This window comes from Nuphar pumila, chromosome 15 (genome assembly GCF_984573655.1).
Source record: "Nuphar pumila chromosome 15, dmNupPumi1.hap1.1, whole genome shotgun sequence".
Classification (NCBI taxonomy): Eukaryota; Viridiplantae; Streptophyta; class Magnoliopsida; order Nymphaeales; family Nymphaeaceae; genus Nuphar; species Nuphar pumila.
The window spans coordinates 14,256,499-14,278,357 of record NC_143263.1 but is presented as its reverse complement, the minus strand read 5'-3'; the positions used below and the strand labels follow the sequence as shown (position 1 = coordinate 14,278,357).

The following is a 21,859-nucleotide window of genomic DNA, read 5'->3' as shown; positions in this document are numbered from 1 at the left end:
ACATAGTCGTTGGAGCCCCTCCAACGGTCACAAATGTGACCGTTGGAGGGGTCCAACGACTAGTGGGTTGGGCCCCTCCCAATGCAAGTACAATGCATTAATTAAAGAAAAAGAAAATAAAAAAGAAAAAAAGGGAAAAATACAAACCATATTCACGAAAATGAATATGTGTAAAATGCCTAAACTACCCTTAGAAATATATAAATTATATATATATAATAGGTAGATACATATACATATATAATATATGTATATGTATCACCTTATATATATAAAATATATATACGAAATTACAAGATTGTTTTACATATTTTAACACCCCCCTCAAACTTAGGGCAAGATGACCGATAGTTTGCCAAGAAGGAAGTTGAACCGCGGAGCGCACAAGGCTTTAGTAAAGAAGTCTGCCAACTGATATTCGAACGTGACATAAGGAAGATCAATGACTCCTCTGAGATATGCTTCACAAACATAGTGACAGTCCATTTCGATGTGTTTAGTCCGCTCATGAAAGGTGTGATTCTTCGCAATGTAGATTGCACTCTTGTTGTCACAACAAAGCTTAGTGGGCCCTTCTATTGTAATCCCCATGTCTTCTAGCAATTGATGAATCCAAACAATCTCCATGGTAGTAGTTGCCATGACACGATATTCAACTTCTGTGGAGGAGAGCGACACCTTTTGTTGCTTCTTGCATTTTCACGATATCAGTGAGTCTCCTAAGAATACACAAAAACCAGTGGTGGAGTGACGGTTATTTGGGTCACCTCCCAATCAGAGTCAGTATAAGCAATCAATTTTAAGTCGAAAGAAGAGGACAAAAAAACTTCCTTATTTAGAGTACCCTTTATGTATCTTACGATTCATAAGATGACACTCATGTGAACTGATGTAGGCGCATGCTGAAACTGACTTGCAGTATGGACTGCATGGGATATATCTGGTTTGGTAATACTCAGATACATCAATGATCCTACAAGCTATCTATAGGGTGTAGGATCCAAAAGGGGAACCCCATCATCAATTTTCATCTTTGCCCCTACTACCGCAGGAGTTTCACAAAGCTTCTCATCTGTAATACCTGACCTGTCAATAATCTCAGAAGCAAGCTTAGTTTGAGATAAGAAATATCCTCTAAGAGAGTATGCTACTTCAATTCCCAAAAAATAAGTTAGAAAACCCAAGTCGGACATTTCAAATTTATCTTTTAAGATAAGATTTTATACTCTTAACCCCGTTAGAGTCACTCCCCGTGATGAGCATGTCATCAACTTACAGTAGTAAAATTACAATCCTTGCATTGGATTTTCTAACAAATAGAGCAGTGTCAGTAAAACAAGAGGAAAAACCATTCTCAATCATCACAGAGTTATATCTATTATACCAAGCCTTGGGGGCTTGTTTTAGACCATAGAGTGTTTTTTGAAGACGAAGCACCTTTCCCTTAGGAGTCTCCATTCCAGGAGGAGCATCCATATAAACTTCTTCGCTTAAATCGCCATTTAAAAAGGCATTTTTAACATCCATTTGATAGATGTTCCATTTGTTGATAGAGACAACAGTTATAAGGCATAAGACAGTGACCATACGAGCTACAAGAGCAAAAGTTTCTTCATAGTTAATACCATATTCTTGACTATATCCTTTTGCAACCAAGCGAGCTTTATACCTTTCAAGGGATCCATCACTTTTAGTTTTTACTTTGAAAACCCATTTGCACCCTATTGTTTTCTTGCCTTTAGGAAGATTTTGAAACTCCCAAGTTTTGGCTCTTCTCAGAGCCTCAAGTTCATTATCCATTGCATTAATCCATTCAGGGCACTTACATGCTTCTTCAAAATTTCTAGGTTCTATATAGGAATGGATGACACTAAGGCAGACTCTATATCTTGGTGAAAAGGAGTCATAGGAAATGAACCTAGAAGGAGGCCTTCTACTTCTTTCGGTTCTACGAGGGATCACTTCATTCTGAGAGGCACTGGGACTGGCATCATTATATCTGTCAAGAGCACTCCTAAAGTTGTTTCAATCTCTATGAGTATAGGTGATAGGGTCTCTAGGTAATTCTTCATCAATATGTTGATGTGACAAAGGAAGCAAGGGGATGTTTTCCTCGGTTTCAAATTCATTTGGGTTACTTTGATCTGACTCATCATCACTAGTATCATTGTTTTATTCAGTAAATCAAATAAAAAGGAATAATCCACATTTTCATTATGAGGGTCACAACGTTCGAATCTACTAAGATTTTCCAAAAAACTCACATTTCTGGAAACATACAATTTATCACTTTTGATATCATAACAACGAAACCCCTTTTGGGTTTCAGAATAGCCAAGAAAGGCACAAAGAATGGCTTTAGGAGAAAGTTTGTCATTCTTATCAGTAAGAATAAAACATTTACACCCAAAGACCCTTAACCTGCTATAATCAGGTTCCTTATCGTACAGTTTTTCAAAGGGAGAAATTTTGTTTAAATTTTTCGATGTGAGTCTGTTTATGAGATAGACAAAAGTAAGGGCTGCCTCAGCCCAGAGATTCTTTGGAATGTTTTGAGAAATGAGTAAAGTCCTAGTTGTTTCAATGATGTGCCTGTGCTTTCGTTCGGTTAACCCATTTTGTTGAGGGGTTTTCGGACAAGATTTTTGGTGAAGAATACCAAAATTTTCAAGATAACTCTTAAATTCATTTGAGAGGTATTCTCCTCCAGAGTCGGACCTAAAGATTTTTAAGCATCCATTGAATTGATTTGAAATCATGTGAAAACTTTTAAAAGTTGAGAAAACTTCATGTTTATGTTTAAGAAAATAAATCCAACAAAACCTAGTGTAGTCATCCACAAAAATCACATAATATGAAAATCCTCCTTTTGACATTACCGGAGCCGGTCCCCATACATCGGAATGGACAATTTCAAATGGTTTTGTCGTAAACATGGATCTTTGAGGAAAAGGCAAACATTTCATTTTCCCAAGAATACATTCATTACATAAAAAATCACTTTTACAAAGATGTTTAACAAAAGGCAAATAGGAGATTTTAACAATATTGGGATGACCCAATCTCTTATGCCATACATGAATATCTTTGTTTTGGACGACGTTGCAAAATTGACTCTTGAGAACTTTAAGAAAATCTACGTAGTAGAGGTCTCCTCTTCTAGAGCCTTCCCCAATCAATCTCCCGGATTGGCGATCCTGTATCCAACATTTATTAGAAGAGAATTTTATATCGCAACCATGGTCCGAGAGTTGGGAGACGGAAAGAAGATTTAAATTAAGGTTTGGGATAAAACGAATTTTCGGAACAAAGAAGTCTTGTCTTTCAAAATTACCTATTCCTTTAATCTCAAGAGATGTTCCGTCTGCTGTTGAGACAAATGATGGAAAAAAAAATTTAGAAAAATTTGAAAGAGAGCAAGAGCTAAGGGTCATATGAAAGGATGCCCCGGAATCTAAAAGCCAAGATGTCTTACCGGGGGAAGAGGATTGAATAGAAGTGTTTTCTCGGTTACGGGTCATGGATCTGAAGATCCAGGACCCGTGACATCCACTTCTTCATTAATGGCATTATGTAATATTGATTATTGTAATGAGGGGTATTTTAGTACCCTAAAATTTTGTAATCACTTGTTAATATGAAGGAATACACAGCAGCCGACCCTATTGCTGAAGGGGTATCGGTTTCTCCCAACTTCTCTCTCCCTTTCTCTCTCTCTCTGTTTTTCAGATCTCACGCGTGGAAGGACTTGGAGATTCAAAATTTAACATGGTATCAGAGCCACGCTTTAGTTGAAACTGGAATCGATCTCAAAAGGTACGTCCGATACATCTATCCTTCTCGATTTCTTCTTCTAAGTCAAGAACATATCCCTTCGTTCCCTATTTTCATTTTTTTTTGGTTCACGAACGACCCATTTTTGTCTCCCCACATCCCTTTCTTCTCTATCAGATCTGATATCAATCAGATCTGAAGATAATCAGATCTGATTCAGATCTGGCTTCTTCTTCTCACAGTCTTCTTTTCGCCTCTTTCTATTTTTCCTTTTACCTCGGTGGTGGCTGAATCTCGATTCCCCCACAACCTTCTTTCTATCCCCTGAGTAACTCAATCCAGATTTGGATTTTCGACTCCACAGCCTTCTTTCTATCCCTTGAATAACTCAATCCAGATTTTCGACCCAAATACCTAGTTTATCGCGGTTGATAACAGCGTGATCTAATCACGCAGGGTCCTTTTTCTCATTCTGTCACTTGCATACCTAGTTTATTGCTGTTGGTAGCAGCGTGATCTAATCACGCAGGGTCCTATTTTGATTCAGCTGCATCCTTAATTAAGCCGATACATTCATTTTCTGTTTCATTCATATCAAATCAGAAATCTGATTGACATTCAATTTCTGTTTCATATCAGCAATCTGAATTAGTTTCTGCAGTCTGATAGCATCGATCTGAGTTAGTTCCTGCAAAAAAAAACAACAACTGCAGGTGTAAGCAGATTGTGCTGAATACTTTCTTAATTCTGTGAAACATGAATTCACTTCCTAGTCAATCAGTTCTTTCTTCCAGTTTTCTCAGTCAACTCGTGTCTGAAAAATTAAATAATGGTAATTTCTTGACTTGGAAGAGGCAAATCATACCTTTCATTAGGAGTCAGGATCTTTCTGGACACCTGGATGGATCTATTCCAGTTCCTCCTGAGTTCCTATCACAAGAAGAAAGGGATAGCAAAGGGGAAGCTACTACTGTATATGTTAGAAATCCTGAATTTGTGGCTTGGATGAAAAGAGACCAAGCGCTTGTTGCTTATATTACATCAACACTGTCACAAGAGGTTCTTGTAGCCATTTCAGATGACTGCACTGCCATGCAACTTTGGAACAGACTAGTTCAAACATACTCACAGGTTTCTCAGGCCAGGATTATGTTTCTTAAAAGAGAATTTCAAATGTTAAGAAAGGATTCCATGTCCATCATGGAATATTTGAACAAAATGAAGGTTATCACAGATCAGTTAGCAGTTGTTGGAAGTACAGTTTCTGATAAAGATTTGGTACAACAAACCCTCAGTGGATTGGGACACGACTATCATATGATTGTCACTTCTCTATTATGTTTACCTGAGCTGCCCAACTTTGAAGATCTGCGCGCAAAATTGTTACAATATGAGATGAATCTAAAGGGATTTTCTGAAGAATCATCTATGCAAACTGGGGCACAAGAAGTTCTTGCTACAGGGGTTACTTATGCACGAGGACGAGGAAGCTATGATATCAAGGGAAAAGGAGCACAAGGGAGAAGTAGCCATGGCGGTCGTGGATTATTGCCTACACCCAACTCATATACCAACTCACAAAGACAGAGGCCAATCCCTACTTGCTTTCTGTGTAATAAAAGGGGGCACATCAAAGCCAACTGCTGGTTCAATCCCTTAAATAAAGGAAAATCAACACAAACTGAAGCAAAAAGAGGCACAGACAGTACAAGGACCAATGGAGAAGTAAAAGAGTTGTTGTTGTCCGCCTTAGCAGAATTGAATCTGAAACAGAATGAGCAAGGTACTTGGTATGTGGACTCTGGCGCAGCGACTCATGTTACTGGTGATGCAGGTAAGCTCCTAAAACTTGTTCCTTACATTGGTAGAAGTAGTATAGTTACTGGAGATGGATCACACCACTCTGTCTCGCATATTGGAAACTCCATCATACCCTTGCCCGAATCTTCCATCAATCTTTCAAATGTTCTTTATGCTCCTAATATCAAGAAAAACATTGTTTCAGTTTCTAAACTTGTTGATGATGTCAAAGCCTCAGTTGAATTTACTCCTTCTGTTCTTGTTAAGGATCTCTACACGAAGGAGACGTTCGCTAGAGGAAAACGACAAGGCAATATGTATGTTTTTCAAGAAGATCCTTCAGCACATGTTAGCTCTGCAAATCCAAACTTGAAGCTCCAATCATCGTTGTCTTCTGAAAATCCTACATGCGTTTTTAGTGTCTTTGAAATCAATAAGCCAAATCTTTGGCATGGTCGTCTAGGTCACTGCAGTAGTAGTTTCATTGAAAAGCTTGTTTCGAATAATCTTATTCCCAAGTCAAGTCTAGGAATAAATGTCAATGACAATAAATGTTCTAGTTGTCTCTTATGTAAGAGTCATGTTTTACCTTTTCATTCTATCAATAAAAGAGCTTCAAGACCTTTTGAGACTATCTGTTCTGATGTTTGGGGGCCTGCTCCAGTTGCTTCCATGTCTGGAACTAGATATTATCTTTTATTTGTTGACAGTTATTCTCGATATTCCTGGATATTTTTCATGAAACATAAATCTGAGACTTTCAAGTTGTTCCGTAACTTCCATTCTTTTGTCAAAAACCAATTTTCTGAAAACATCCTAAGTTTCCAATGTGACGGAGGAGGTGAATTCTCTTCCATTGACTTTACTAACTTTCTTCAAAGTAATGGGATAAGAAAAAAGGTGTCTTGCCCACACACACCTCAGCAGAATGGGATTGCTGAAAGGAAGCATCGCCATATTGTTGAGAGTGCGATGAGCATGATGCATGACAGTAATCTTCCGATCACTTTATGGACAGAGGCTTTTCATTCTGCAGTTCATGTGATAAATCGATTGCCCATGACTATTTTGGAAAACAAGTCTCCTTACTTGTCTCTTTTTGGTATACACCCCAACTACTATGATTTGCATGTCTTTGGATGTTTATGTTATGTTCATGTTGATAGTTCAAGGAGACATAAGTTTCAGGACAAGGCTTTAAAGTGCAGGTTTGTGGGTTATGCTGATGACTATAAAGGGTACATGTGCTATGATCCGGTGAGCAAGCGCATCAAAATATCAAGAAATGTCATCTTCGATGAATTGAATTTTGATTGTCGATGTACTAGTTCTTCAGAATCAAAACATAGAGTTGAGGCTTATTATCCTTGGTTGAATTATGAACTTCTCTCAGGAGCTAGTGATGCTTGCTCAAATTACATAGCATAGTGGGTATGTTACAATACCTCACTTTTACTCGTCCTGATATAGTCTACTCGGTGAATCAAGTTTCTCAGTTTATGCATGCCCCATGTGAAGGGCATATGGAAGCAGTTAAACGGATACTACGATATCTGAAGGGAACGGTTGGGGATGGTTTCACATATAAGCGAAAGACAAATGGGCAAAGTGCACATGAGATCACTATCTATTCTGACGTGGACTGGGCGGGAGATCCAGATGAACGCAGATCAGTATCAGGCTATTGTGTATTTGTTGGGATGAATTTGGTTTCTTGGAGTAGTAAGAAACAAAAGGCTGTTGCCAGATCCAGTATAGAGGCTGAATACAGGTCAATGGCAGCCGCCACTGCTGAGGCTACTTGGGTTAGACATCTATTGACAGAAGTCGGAGAATCGATATCTCGATCACTTCTTCTGTGTGACAACCAGAGCGCCATTAGTATGTCTTTTAATCCAATCCATCACAGTCGTGCCAAACATATTGAAATAGACCAGCATTTTGTGAGACAAAAGGTAGAAGAGAAAGAGATGAGCCTGAATTTGTTCGAACTACAGATCAAGTGGCGGATATATTTACAAAAGGATTGACAAAAGACAGATTTTGGATGTTAAAAGGCAAGTTGTTCATGATTCAAGATCATGCACAACTTGAGGGAGGGTGAAAATAAGTGTTTTCTCGGTTACGGGTCATGGATCTGAAGATCCAGGACCCGTGACATCCACTTCTTCATTAATGGCATTATGTAATATTGATTATTGTAATGAGGGGTATTTTAGTACCCTAAAATTTTGTAATCACTTGTTAATATGAAGGAATACACAGCAGCCGACCCTATTGCTGAAGGGGTATCGGTTTCTCCCAACTTCTCTCTCCCTTTCTCTCTCTCTCTGTTTTTCAGATCTCACGCGTGGAAGGACCTGGAGATTCAAAATTTAACAAGGATGACATAGCGGCTCCGGAAGTGCCTCCCTTGAGAAGAGGTTGTAGTGCCTCTACGATTTGTTGAAGGGAAAGAGACTCACTTGATGAAGAAGGTCGTTCTTCCGCTTGGGATGCCATAGCCGTTGCAATCAATTTCTTCCATTTAGGACACATAGGTTTGATATGTTCGGGTTCTTTACAATAGTAGCAATTCAATTTGCTATAGTCTCTTTTGCCATACCGATCATTTCCTCCTTGACCTTGGTTCTTGAAATGAGGAGGTCTATAGGTCTTCATGTTATTTCCCGGTCTTGACACGACATTAACCATTTCACCATCTTCTTGAGTAGAAGAAGTAACAAGAATGCTAGAATTATTTTTGCCAATCCCCATACGGGTTTCTTCACCACTTAGCTTGGTGATAACATCTTCAAGTGAGGGTGATGTGAAAGCGGAGAGAAGAGAGGACCGAACTTGTTCCAATTCGGGTCTAAGGCCATTTAGAAAATTGAAGAACCGGTCTTCCTCAAGTTGTTTGTGCCTTAATTCGATTGCCTCTCCACTCCATTTAGGTTCAAGAATTGCGAGCTCATCCCAAATAGAGGATAATTCAGCAAAGTACTCCCGAATGGACATGTCATTTTGTTGGAGGGTCAACGCCCTCTTTTGGAGAAAATACTTGTGGGATAGATCTCTTGAGGTGTACATTTTCTCAAGATACACCCAAGCTTCGGAAGCTTTTTTAAATTTGATGATATTGGCATTTATCTTGGTCTCAACGGATGAGAAAATCCAAGATAAGATCTTGAAGTTCTTCATTTCCCAATCATCATGTTTTTTAGAATACTCTTCAAGAGCCTTTTGTCTTTCATCCCCTTCAAGGATCTTAATATCCCCTCCTTCAATGACGGTGATTTTGGGTTCCGGTTTCGGTATGGATCCATGAATGTAACCCCAAAGCCCCTTTCCTTTAATATGGGCTTTCATATTACCGGCCCAAACATGATAGTTTGAGCCATTAAGCTTAAACCCAAGAGAGAAATGAGTCTTTTTCGTCCATTAGAGAGGAAAGAAGATAAGGAATAATACGTACCTCAAATACTTTTCGCGTCTTTCTTGACAAGAGAGACTCCTAAAATATTGCTCGAAGAAGATGATCCTCTTTGATTTCAAAAAACTTGAAGGCACGCTTTTCGAGGAATGCAAGAGAGGGCGAATCGCAATTCTTCTTTTTCAACGAGGCTCTGATACCATGTGAAAGTATCTTCAACAAGATACTTTAATCGATAACGCAATAACCTTGAGAATAAATGTGTGAACATACACACATCAAGAACACTTGGAACACTTGTGCACAACAAGCACAACACACGGAATCACAAATGTGCAAATGCACTCATAAGATTCATAAACAACTAAAAGGTTGGGCTATAATCCCAAAACTCTTGAGAGAATACAAGAGGAGCTGCCCATATTTATAGGGCATTTAGGAGGCCTTGGGAGGGGCTCCACATAGTCGTTGGAGCCCCTCCAACGGTCACAAATGTGACCGTTGGAGGGGTCCAATGACTAGTGGGTCGGGCCCCTCCCAATGCAAGTACAATGCATTAATTAAAGAAAAAGAAAATAAAAAAGAAAAAAAAGGGAAAAATACAAACCATATTCACGAAAATGAATAGGTGTAAAATGCCTAAACTACCCTTAGCAATATATATATTATATATATATAATAGGTAGATACATATACATATATAATATATGTATATGTATCACCTTATATATATAAAATATATATACGAAATTACAAGATTGTTTTACATATTTTAACAGAGACTTGGTCAAGTTACCAGCTAGAAAGGTAGCCATTGGTTTTAGATGGTTATACATGATGAAAACTAGAGCAGAATCATTGAGAGATACAAGGCGTGGGCATGCAATTCAATGCTATAATCAATAATTTGACATTGATTGTGGAAGGACATTTGTACACATAACGTTATGACCTTACTTGCAAAGACAGCTATTGAACAATGGGACATATGACAACTTGATGTGAAGCTTGCCTTCCTCAATGGGAATTTTGAGGAGAAGGTGCATATGCAGTTACCACCAGGTGTGAGAAGGTGTTTACTTTGCAGGGCCTTATATGGTCTCAAATGAGCTTCTAGAGCTTGGTTTCAGAAATTCAGTTCTGCTGTAAGACAACTTGGATTGAAACAATATTTCCATGATCTATCACTTTTTGTGTCTTCCACATTTAAAGAGCACTATTTGCTTCTCTTTTATATAGATGACATGATTATTGAAAGAAATGATACCCTTACTGTACAAATGTAAAACAGAATCTTGGAGAATTGTTTGAGATGAAGGATCTAAAAGTATTGTGCTAAGTCTTGAGATTGCATACTCAAAAAAGGTGTACTTGTTACAACATAGGCGTGCCACAAATTTAGTGGCATGAGCTAGTTATTGATGATGGAAAGTGAGTAGACACCCCAATTGAAGTGAACTCGAAACTTAGACCTACTGAGGGAGAGCTACTTGATGATTCTATTGATAGTTGGCCGGGAGCTATGCCACAGGGATTCGGCTAGCAGGGTGCTGCACCCGCATCGACGCGGGTGCGGTCAACCTGACCCAGGGTCATTTTGGTCCAATTTTTCAAACTTAAAAAAAAAATTTGCCAAGAAATTTTTTTTTGCCCTATATGTCACAGGGATTCTCCAACTAGGTGCCGCACCCGCACCCGATGCGGTCAACCTGACCCTGGGTGCAGTCAATGCACCCAGGGTTATTTATGTCCAACTTTTGGACTTTATATATATAATTTTTTATATTTTTGCCGCACCCCCGCACCCGGGTTTTTTGGAAGTGCCACATCCCCGCACCCGCACCCGCACCCGCACCCATGTGACATAGGTCGGAAGCCTCATCCATTTGGCCGTCTCTCGGCTTGACATCACACATGTAGTAAATCTGGTTATTTAATTTATAAATGCTCCTTATAGGGTCCATCTAGCTGTTGTGTTGAGGATCGTTTGCTATTTTTATGGTATTATGAACTATGTATTGTTCTTTTCATTAGCTTCTTGTCTTGAGCTTATAGCATATTGTGATTCAAATTTGTTACTGCAGAGATCACTATTTTAATACAGGTTTTTGTATCTTCCTTGGTGATTCATTGATCTTGTGGCACAGTAGGAACTAGGAAGCAACAAAGGGTTGCATTGTCCATTACACAGGCTGAGTGTTGAGCTATGACACAGATTACTCCTGAAATTATTTCATTGCAATGTCTTTTCATGGATGTGGATGTTTCCTTGAAGACATTTACAAATCTACATTGTGATAATCAAAGTGCTATGCACATTGCTAAAATACTAAACTTATTAAAATGGATTGTAAATATATGCACCAACTACCAAGAGTATCTTGAAGGGACCATCACCTTGCCATACATTTGTTCTGTATATCAAATTGTTGATGTGTTTACTAAACCATGACCAACTCCTTAGTTTTACATTTTGGCTTCCAAACACACAATGGTACGTATTTTACCATCTTGGGTTTGAGGGAGTGTGAAAATATTAGTCTAAGTTTAGGAACATTATTGGTATTATTTGTCTCACTTATATTATATTGTCAATATTTATTTTATTTATGTCACTTTGGTCATTTGTGATATTATGTGTAAGAAAACCTAACAAGGTTGACTAGCATGCTTTAGGAGTTGTTTTTGACCAATAAGAGATTATCAGGATTTGGCCCTCCACATTGAATGCTCCTCCTTTGGTTTTCTTTGAAGACCTATTTCATATCCAATCACTTTTGAGCTATTTGTGTTTTTGTTTGTTTTATTAATTGTCAGTTTACCATGAATTTAGTTTTTTTATTTCATGTTTTATTTGCCATGTTGCTTTTTTTATTCAAAATCGAAATTTGTAAACATATCCTCCTATCCATTAATTAAAGGCAAACATGCATAATTTGGATAGTTCTAGATTTGACTTGGACGGTAGATCTTCTTATTCTGTGTTGATTATTATGCGTTCTATTCCACTTCTAGGTGTTGCTTACGCAGAAGCATTTCTTTTATTTGTAGGGAGGACGTTGTGGTATATATGGTGCTAATTCTCCAGAGTGGCTTATGAGTATGGAGGTAATATTTTGCTTTTTGTTCTGAATGTTTCTTATGATTCTTTTGATGCATAATTTGACTGTTTGGAATGTCAAACCATATTTGATTCTTCTGGGCTTGTCATAATCCCATTTTGCTCTTCTAAATGGTTTAGAACGTAGACACCTGTATCATTCTCTGCAATGTCTTGGCTGGTTTTTTGTAGGGATTTTTCTTAAGTGGGTTTTCTCAAAAAGTCTCAAAAGGTTTAGAATTTGAAAAAATAAAAAAATCACAGAAAAGATAAGTAATAATATATTTTATGTTATTTCTGCAAAGAAACAGGTAAAAAGGCTTTTAAAATACAAAAGAAGCAAAATTAGAAATTCATATACCTAAAATCTATAAAAATAAGATTTTTGTTTGAAATCTCACAAATATATTGTGTTATTATATGTTTTGGTGATGTTTTCAAATATTATGATATTTTCATATTTCTTTGGGCTTCTGTGAAAATACATTAATATCGTGATATTTTCAAAATATTGGGGATATTGGTGACTATGCTTTAGTCTATTGTAGGTGCGTGAAAGGAACTTGCGATCTTAATGTTCTGTATTCTTCTAAAAATCCTATTGATATTAATTGAAAGTTGTATCTAAATGTTATGCAACTTTTGCAGGCTTGCAATGCTCATGGCATATATTGTGTCCCTTTATATGATACCCTAGGTATACACCTTTCTTCTTTTAGTACTTGTATATATTTAATGATATAACAGTGCATCTGGATGTTTTTAAAAATACTACTTGATTTATTAGGATATCTCTTAAACAAAATAATGGTTGTACTTGATACTTAACAGAGATGTGTTCATACTTTGAAATAAACAATGCTTGTCTACATTTTGAGTCTCGTTCCCATTCAACTCAACTTTGAATGAGGAATTGCTCTTTCCTTTGGCCATGAACTGCTATCCTTTTATCCTGCGAGTTTCCAACCAATTTCAATGGTCTAAGAAGGTTCTTCTATACTTTGTTTTCCTTACTGGGCGTCAAGTTTCCAACCAATTTCAATGGTCTAAGAAGGTTCTTCTACACTCCATATTCCTTAGTGGGCATTATTCTGCATTTCAGCTGTGTTTGGTTGGTAAAACTTCTGAATGTCCAGCTTTGAGTTTTATGATACCATCATGAACTTTTACTGCATGGACATTTTGTTAACGAGGTGATATAATGTGCATGTTTCATCTGCCGGAAGATAGATGCTGGTCCATCCATTGATTTCGCAGATCCAACCAAGCAGTGGGATGGTCCAATATGAAATCCACAATGACGTCCTGGAAGCTGATCTCAACCATATCTGTGACCCCTACTTTTTGGCTGATTTTTACCCAATCTATGGTCAGTGACACTAATAAGATTGATGTTGGAATAGGTGAGGAGGAGGGTTCACCAGATCAAATGGGATTGAAGCTCATTAATTTGAGTTTCTTAAATTAAGAAGAGTCCATGAAGTTTCGATGAAAATGGGTTTTACTTAGGCATTGATAGATGTTCTGAAAGGTCCATATTCAGGAAGCAAACTTGAGAGAATTTGTATGACCAAATCTTCCTCTGAGACTGGACTAGAAGCAACTGCTAATTGGTCTGCTAGATTTTAAATTTTTTGAATAATAATGATCTATTGATTCTTAGTTCCCTTCTTAAGTCCATGGAGCTGCATCGTTATCTTGGCAACTTGGGAGTACAATTATGCTGCATAGACCTTGCCTGATGCTGTGTGGGCTTCATGAATGATGTCAATCTGACCACTTGGCTGTGAGCAACTTCGTTGGGTGAGGTGATGAAGTACCTAAGATGCGGTTGCTCTTGTCATTCCCTTGCAACATAGTTTGGATGATTGGATCCCGAGTTGATTTCCTAATATTTTCACTTGGTAGAAGTTTTGTAGGCTATGGTGTCACTCCTATAAATCTGAGTTTTTTTCTTAATAAACTTACAGAAATCCAACTCGGATATAAGATTTAAGCAGAGGCAAACAGATTATGATTCCATGGTTGGTAATTATCAACTCATGACTTAATTCATAAGAAAAGCTCAAAATCAGAATGTGTATGAAGATATGAAAAAACAGTACTTGGGAGGTAGTTCGTGGTATAAAACGTTGGCTTGATGAAGACGATGTGTTGATGGTGACTATGGGGTCATGTTGCAGCTCTGATGCCAACTCAAATAAGAGGCAAGAACAAATATATGTTAGAACAACAATGGGAAGGAAAAGAGGAAAAGAACCAAGTTCTATCTTTCTTTCAAAGTATATCAATTGGATCCTTTTGGGCACCATTATAATATGATTACCGTCTGTTTTGTTGCCTATTATATCCTTTAACACACAATCCCATGCTATTTGTGGGGCAATGTGAAGACGTTTTCATCCTAGTAATATATGTTGAGGATATACAAGTGATGGGCTATGTAACCGGGACACGACACTTAGGGTGCCGTACCCTTGTCGACACGGGTACTGGTACCTGGACACGACATTTGCTGTGTCCTATATTATATTATATATATTTAATATATAATATATATTTTAGATATATAAGATATATTTTAGATATATAAGATATATAATATATATTTTAGATATATAATATATATTTTTTAGTATATATTTAGCTGTGTCCCCATACCCACATTTTTTGGAATTGCCGTGTCGTACCAGTACCCGTACCCATACCCATACCCAGGTGACATAGGTGATGGGAGATGGAGAACATATAAGACCAAACCAATCTCTAAGCAGTGCCTTCTTGGGATAGAGTATTTAGATCCTTTAAGGGTATCGTGGTATAAAGTTGGGATGTTAAAGGGTGGATGTTATCTGACATATGAATTGAATCTGACTCTGATTAGTCTGATTCAATAAAGAAAACCAAATCTGATTAGTAATTGGATTTGGATTCGGTTTAAGTTTTCTTAATCAAATCAATGGATATTCAAATCCGATTTGCATGTACTTAATCAGATTTGGTATTAGTCTTTCTCCGCCCGAATCCAAATTCGACTCTGATTAGCCAATATCCGATTAGTCAAATCTGGTATCGGCTATGTCCAAGCCAAATCTGAACCATTTGCAGCCCTAGTATAAAGGAAATATGTGATTGTCCTCAAGGAAATTGGGATGATAGGATACAAAGCAATTTTCACGCCATGAAAAATTATGAATGTGATAGTGAAGAGTGAGTCTTAAAGGAGATAGGAAGAGAATAAAGTTGGTTAGGAAACTTGTGTATCTCACCATCATTGATTGGAAATAGCATATGCTGTATGTTTTATGAGGATAGATGGAGGCAGAAAGTAGTACTCATAAGCAAGCCATTTTATGGATCCTTTATGCATTTGAAAAACAGTCATAAGAAGGGAATATTTTTCTCTTATCATGGCCATTAAAATATCGAGATGTTTAGCAATGTGATCTGGGGAGGTTCATCATGCAGTAGAGAACATCCATACATTGTACCTTTGTGGGAGTTAACATGGTTGTATGACAAGAAGAAAAAATATAGTAAGAAGGTACCAAAGCTGAGGGATTGTTTTCACACACACACACACACATATATATATATATATATATTATATTTATAAATATATTTTTTCTTTTATTTTTATTTTTCTTTTATTTCTTTTTGTCTAGTTCATTTAGAACTAGGTTTAGTTCTTTTTGAACTAGAGGGTTTTGTGAGTGAGCCCATTTGTGGCATTGGTGTGTCCACTTTGGCATTATGGTGGATGTTGTTGGAGGCTTTTGTTTCTTTACATGGTATCAAAGCTGTAAAAACCTAAAAAAAAGAGGCTTGGATTTGGGTCAGATCCGGACCCGAACCCGACCCAGACCCAACCCGAGGCCATCGCCTCTCTCTCTGCCTTTTAAAGACAGTGAGGCAAAGGGGGGAGGTTTCTCGAAACCTCCTTCCCCTCTTGCTCTCTCGTCTCTCTCTCTCTCTCTACCCGACCCCCCTCTCCTCGTGTCTGCCGAGTAACGGCCATCGGCGACCCCCCTTCCTCCGACAGGCTCCTTTCCTGCGAGCTTCTTTCGGCAACCCCCAGGTACGCTCCCCTCGTCTTCTCCTTTTCCTTCCATCTGTCTGATTAAAAGCATATACGATCAAGAAAATCTATGTGTTCCAGAGAATGAATCAAATCAGGAAAAGAAATGACCCCCACACCGTTCAGATTTCAAGATTTAGGGCTTATCAAGAAAACCCCTAAATCGATTTGATTTGGGGATTTATGGTTTATCAAGAAAACCCCCAAATCGATTTGATTTGGAGATTTATGGTTTATCAAGAAAACCCCCAAATCAATTTGATTTGGGGATTTATGGTTTAGGGTTAGGCACAAAAACATCTTCCCTTCCCAAGGCTATCGTTACCCTTACCGGTAACCCCAAGCCACAGTGTTGGATTTTCCGACAACCAAGAACAGATTTAAAAGCTCGTACATGCGATAGTAATCGAGGTTTCCCTTGACCGACCCAACCCCAACCCGATTCAGTCCACACCCAACAAAATCAGAGACAGAATCCTATCTCAATCGTGATCGATGCCTGTTGTGAAAAGAACGTCGACGATGGCGACAACAGGTGGTCGGGGTACCTCTAACAATGGTGACTCCACCGACGTGCGCATAATCTTACCTTTTCTTTTCCGGCGATGGATGAAGAAGAATGAGGCTGACGACCGAGCTCAGGTAGCCCCCCCCCCCCCACCACCACACTGTGCTTCTTGCTGCCGACTCTGAAATCGTCAAGAAAAGAGGGATGAGAGACGAGAGAAGGAATTTGAGAGGAGAGAAACACGAGGGTCTAACCTCCTCTATGTTCCCCCCTTTTATCGTGGCGATCCCCCATCTCCGATGGACCGGGAGAGTCGGTTACCTCCTGTAACCCCTCCCCTCCCCCGATTTTCCATTTCCACTTCTTGAGTAAGAATCATGCCTTAAGCACGATTCTAAAACTCGAGTTTTAATAAAACTCAAAACGGGTCCGGGTTCGAACCCGATAACCTACAGTGCCAGATCCATTTTACCATGGATCCAGATCTATGACAAATTATTAACCCACTCCACCCCTTAGATCCTCCACGATGTGGGTTCGAAAAGACACCACTTGGGCAAATCCTTAAATGGATCCATTTGGGTCCACGGGAATTCGACCCAACTCATATAGTTCGTACCTTATTACCTACTCCATTTGGATCCAGTGAAGGGATCCAAGACCCAAATCTCCCTATTTTTCGTAGTTATTACAAAAACCCTGGGCGCAAAGCGCGACGACAAACATAGAACAAGTAATGCGAAAGCAAAGGACAAGGATCGCGAAACTGCGTCATTGAGCTAAAGACAAAAAGCGGGAAATGCGAAAGCAAAAGCCTGGGCACAAAGCGCGGCGGTAAATTAAAGACAGAAAACAGGAAAATGCATAAGTAAAGGACAAGGATCGCGAAACTGCGTCCTTGAGCTAAAAGCACACTTAAATACTTATAGGTATATAAATATATATTTTTGTTCTTTCGGTCTTTAATTATTTAAGCTAGCTTCAGTTATTTAAGTCCTTGTGCAATTTCTCCTACCTCGGGGTATTGCGAGAAAGAGGTTGCCTACGAGCGTAGGTAATCGTCGGTTCGGTTCGCGGGGCGCGAACGGGCTCCGTTGCGTAACACTGCAAGAGTACGATATTAGTATGAATCTTAATTGAAAATGGAACAAAGGCCGGGCAGGGGCTTATTTCCACTGCTCGTCGGACATATTCGGGCGGCAGGGGCCAAAGGCCCCTACTAGCCTCCCAAAAGACGAGACATGGGCCTTTGGCCCCTGTCGGCTTTCTAAAAGAACGAGGCAGGGGCCAAAGGCCTCTGTCGAGTCTTGAAGAATCATGAGGCATGGGCCTGGCAGTTCTTCCTCGAAACCCCCTTCTGTTGGCCTGTCGGAAGGCAAAACGAGAGAGAGAGAGGGGGTCGCAGGGGCCAAATGCCCACCTGTGGCCCTCGGAAGAGGAGGCAGGGGCCAAATGGCCCCTGCTGAGCTTTGCTTGACAGAAAATGGGACAAGGGCCACAGTCTAGAGAGGGGCAGGGGCCATCGGCCCCTGCTGGGTTTCCAAAAAAGAGGAGGCAGGAGCTGGCTCCTGCTTCTTTTTTTTTGGGGGGGGGGGGGGGGAGGGGGGGGAGGGCAGGGGCCGATGGTCCCTGCCGGAATAGTAAAAAGGGCAGAGGGATCCACCCCCTGCCTGCTAAAAGAGACCAAGGCAAAGGGGTCTGATTTTTTTTTAAACACTGGGTTTTTCAATACTTCTTGTGTTCAGATGCTGCCAGATCTGGTGGACAGGGGTTCATGAATTTTTTTTATCGAGCAGGGTTATTTTTTTTCTCATAAAAAAGGGGATTAGGGGCTGGCTGGCAGCCAACCGAGCAGGGCTCAGCTGACTGCCAGGCCTTGGCAGCCTTATGTACAGGCCCTGCCAGGGCCTGTACATTAACTGTCAGGCCCGGGGCTGGCCTGACAGTCCCCTAAGTGGCGATAGAGAGGACCCTGCCAGACCTGCACAGGCCCGACTTGTGCAGGGTCTGTGTGCAAGGTCATCTCGACCCCAGCCGAGTGGGCTCGACTGGGGTTATGCCTTGAAAATTTTCAAAAATAAATAAATATATTAAATAGCTTATGTTAGGCAGCAGTCTGGCCTGCTTGGGCCAGACTAAGTCTTGATCCCATGGCTCCTACCAGACTGTTGGGCAGCAACCTCCACTCAAGAAACTTTTTTTTTAAAAAAAAAAGCAAGTTTTAAATAAAACTTCTAAATTATGAGTGGTTGGTGTGGTTGGCAGCCAGCCAAGTGGGTCTCGGCTGACTGCCAGACCTTGGTAGCCGTGACTAGTGGTGCTGGCCTATTCTTATTAAAAAAAAGAAGAAATAAATGAATGTATTCCATTTCTATGGTGCTGGCCTAGTTTACTAGAAAATTATATATTGATTATATGTGTGTTGCGGCCTAATTGGAGTTTTGAATCATGCTGGGAATAAAAGATTTTCATGTGCTTAACTTGTCGTGACTTCCTTTAAGCATTGTGCTAGATATAGGTTAATTTAAGTACATGTGTGATTACATGAGAGGATGCATGGTTTGCGGACATAGGAATGTTCACTTTTCTTTTAAATTTAGCTCTCATGAATGGAAGCATACATGTGAATGGTTACATGAAAATACATGCACATGAATGATAAACGCATGCATATGAATGCTTTATTTATTACATGCACATTGTTATTCGACATGTATGAGTGCATTTTAAAAGCATATTGATATCATTGCATTTATAGCATGAATGTTCTGATTTTTGCATATGATGCATCGATGATCAATGGATCATCGGGGGCCCGGTGAGCTTAAGCTTAGATTGCTCCTTTACTTGTTTTTATGCATCACAAAAATCACATTCTCGACATTTTTCTCTATATTGCACTATTCTGCATTTTTCACGGGCAAGAGTACCGTGATGAGCCTCGCGTTTGGAAACACAAATTTGTGGTATTAATTTGGCATGCATGGTTGTGGATAGAAAAACATTTGATAAGTAATGAATGCGTTGGCATGTTCCTAATAATTTTTGCATATGAATGCATGGATGATCAAAGTGGATCATCGTGGGCTGTGGAATGCTTTGAGTCAGTGTGCTTCTTGTTTTACTTGTTTATACATTGTAAAGATCATATTTGATGTTGTGGTTTTAATTGCACTGTTCTATTGTTGCCACGGGTGGTAGACCGCACATGCTGATTTGCGAGCTTATGTTTGCAAGTTTAAAAATTGATTTTAATAACATGATAAGAAAAAAAGAACAGTGTAATTAACGTTCCCTTGATGTCCCTTCTTTAGTGTGGGAATCTTGGGCTTAGCGGTTTGGGGACCGTGAGGATACAAAAAACTCCATGTGCATTGTTGTTTTTCCTGAACTCGATATTGTGGTTCTTCTCTTGGCCACAATTTTAGGGAGAGTTCGTCATTTTGCCTGAGGGTGGTGTATAGAGACAACTGTTGTTTTGGTATACCAAGAAAAGTGACACTTGTGGATGTTGATGTCCCTGGTGTTCTTGACATTAGATGCTGATTTCTAATGTTCCGATGAATGATGTTGTTTCCTGATATCGGTCGAAGGCTAAGTTTGGAATCCAGTAATAAAATACAACTTGTGTGCTAAGCTACCCTGGGAACCTAACTTAACCTCGGGGATTTCACCCGTTTGGTGTATCCGCAGGCAACGATAATTAAAAAGAAAAACTTAAATTGTGTGCATTTAATAGTAACATGCATATGAAAAAAAAACTTGACTAAAGGTAATAACGTGTTGATACATGTGCATTGGAATCATGCATACTCCTGCTATGCATTAGATCATGCATATTTACTTGTTTCTTTAATTGTGATATAGTGACGAATGCATGACGTTTCTTCCCTACTTCATGCTAAATGTCTATATTGCTTAACTTGTGGTCCCTATTGATTATTAAATTGTCCCTCATACTTGACAATTATTTTCTATTGCATAAATGATTAATTGAATTACGAATTTGTCATAAATGCATCTCTCTAAATTATTGCATGAATCTTGTATGTGTTCTTTATGCTTATTTGTTTCATTAGATGGATTCATACGTAAAATTCTATGTATTTTGACACCCTACTTTTTGTGTTTTTCACAGTCTCAGATGTCTAGTGGAGAAAGCTTGGTTCTCAGAAGAGTCACGAGAAGACTACACGACTGCAGGGCAGATTCTTGGGACGACGTGACTCTTTCTTTTTGCTTTCCTTACTTTCATTTACTTATGTCTCATACTCTTTCTATGTCACATGGGTGCGGGTGCGGGGATGCGGCACTTTCAAAAACCTTGGGTGCGGGGGTGCGGCAAAAAAAAAAAAAATTATATATATATATATATATATATATATATATATATATATATATATATATATATATATATATATATATATATATATAAGGGGGGTTCGGGGTTTCCCCCCGGCGCGGGTCCCCTGTCCCCAAAAAATTAGCCGCCTTCAGTGTACATCTCGATCGTTGATCTTAAGAGATAGATGGCCGACAAATGAGTGGGGTCCACGTGAACGAGTTCAACGGTGGATGTGGCGGCCAATAGCAATGGACGACTCTGATTTGATCTGTGCCACCCGCCTTCCCGCCTTAAACCCAACAAAGTCTGGTGGAGGCTTAAGAGAGATATATGAAAAGAAATACGTCAGTGGGGTCCACGTATTTCTTACACATGTGGAAGCAATTTATTGGATTGTCGGCGATTAACCGAGAGCGAGGGCATTTTATTCAGCCTCAGGGTCCGCTCTCTGGACAAGACCGTTAAAGGTTTCTGGTTTTCAAAAGTGGTTTTCGAGCAAGGGAGAGTGAAAACCGCCGATCTCCCACCCCTATAAAAGCGAAACCCTCAGACTTTGGCACCAAACGAGAGAGAGAGTGGAAGGGGAGAGCGGCCATTCCCGACGACGATCGGAAGGTAACGTCAGAATTTGAGGCTTTCGATGAATCTCTGGCGGGAGATCGCGGGGTTCCTCCTCCGTTTGGATCTCACAAATTTTGCTCTTTCGTGCTTCTTTGCTTCAGATCCCTATCTCAACGAGGAGATAGTTGCGCGTAGCGTTTTCTCCATGGTTTCGAGGATGGGAAGGGGAAAGATCGTGATCAGGAGGATCGACAACACGACGAGCTGGCAGGTGACGT

General features: G+C 39.4%; 1 protein-coding gene across 1 annotated transcript in view; it reads left to right on the top strand.

Moving 5' to 3' along the window:
- The window catches only part of LACS4 (AMP-dependent synthetase and ligase family protein), an 81,363-nt gene that overhangs the window by 10,423 nt on the left and 49,081 nt on the right, over positions 1-21,859 (top strand). Inside the window, exons 4-5 of the mRNA XM_089989657.1 lie at positions 12,041-12,097; positions 12,738-12,786. Of these exons, the coding sequence (XP_089845783.1) occupies positions 12,041-12,097; positions 12,738-12,786 (106 nt within the window). The remainder of the gene's footprint in view (positions 1-12,040; positions 12,098-12,737; positions 12,787-21,859) is intronic.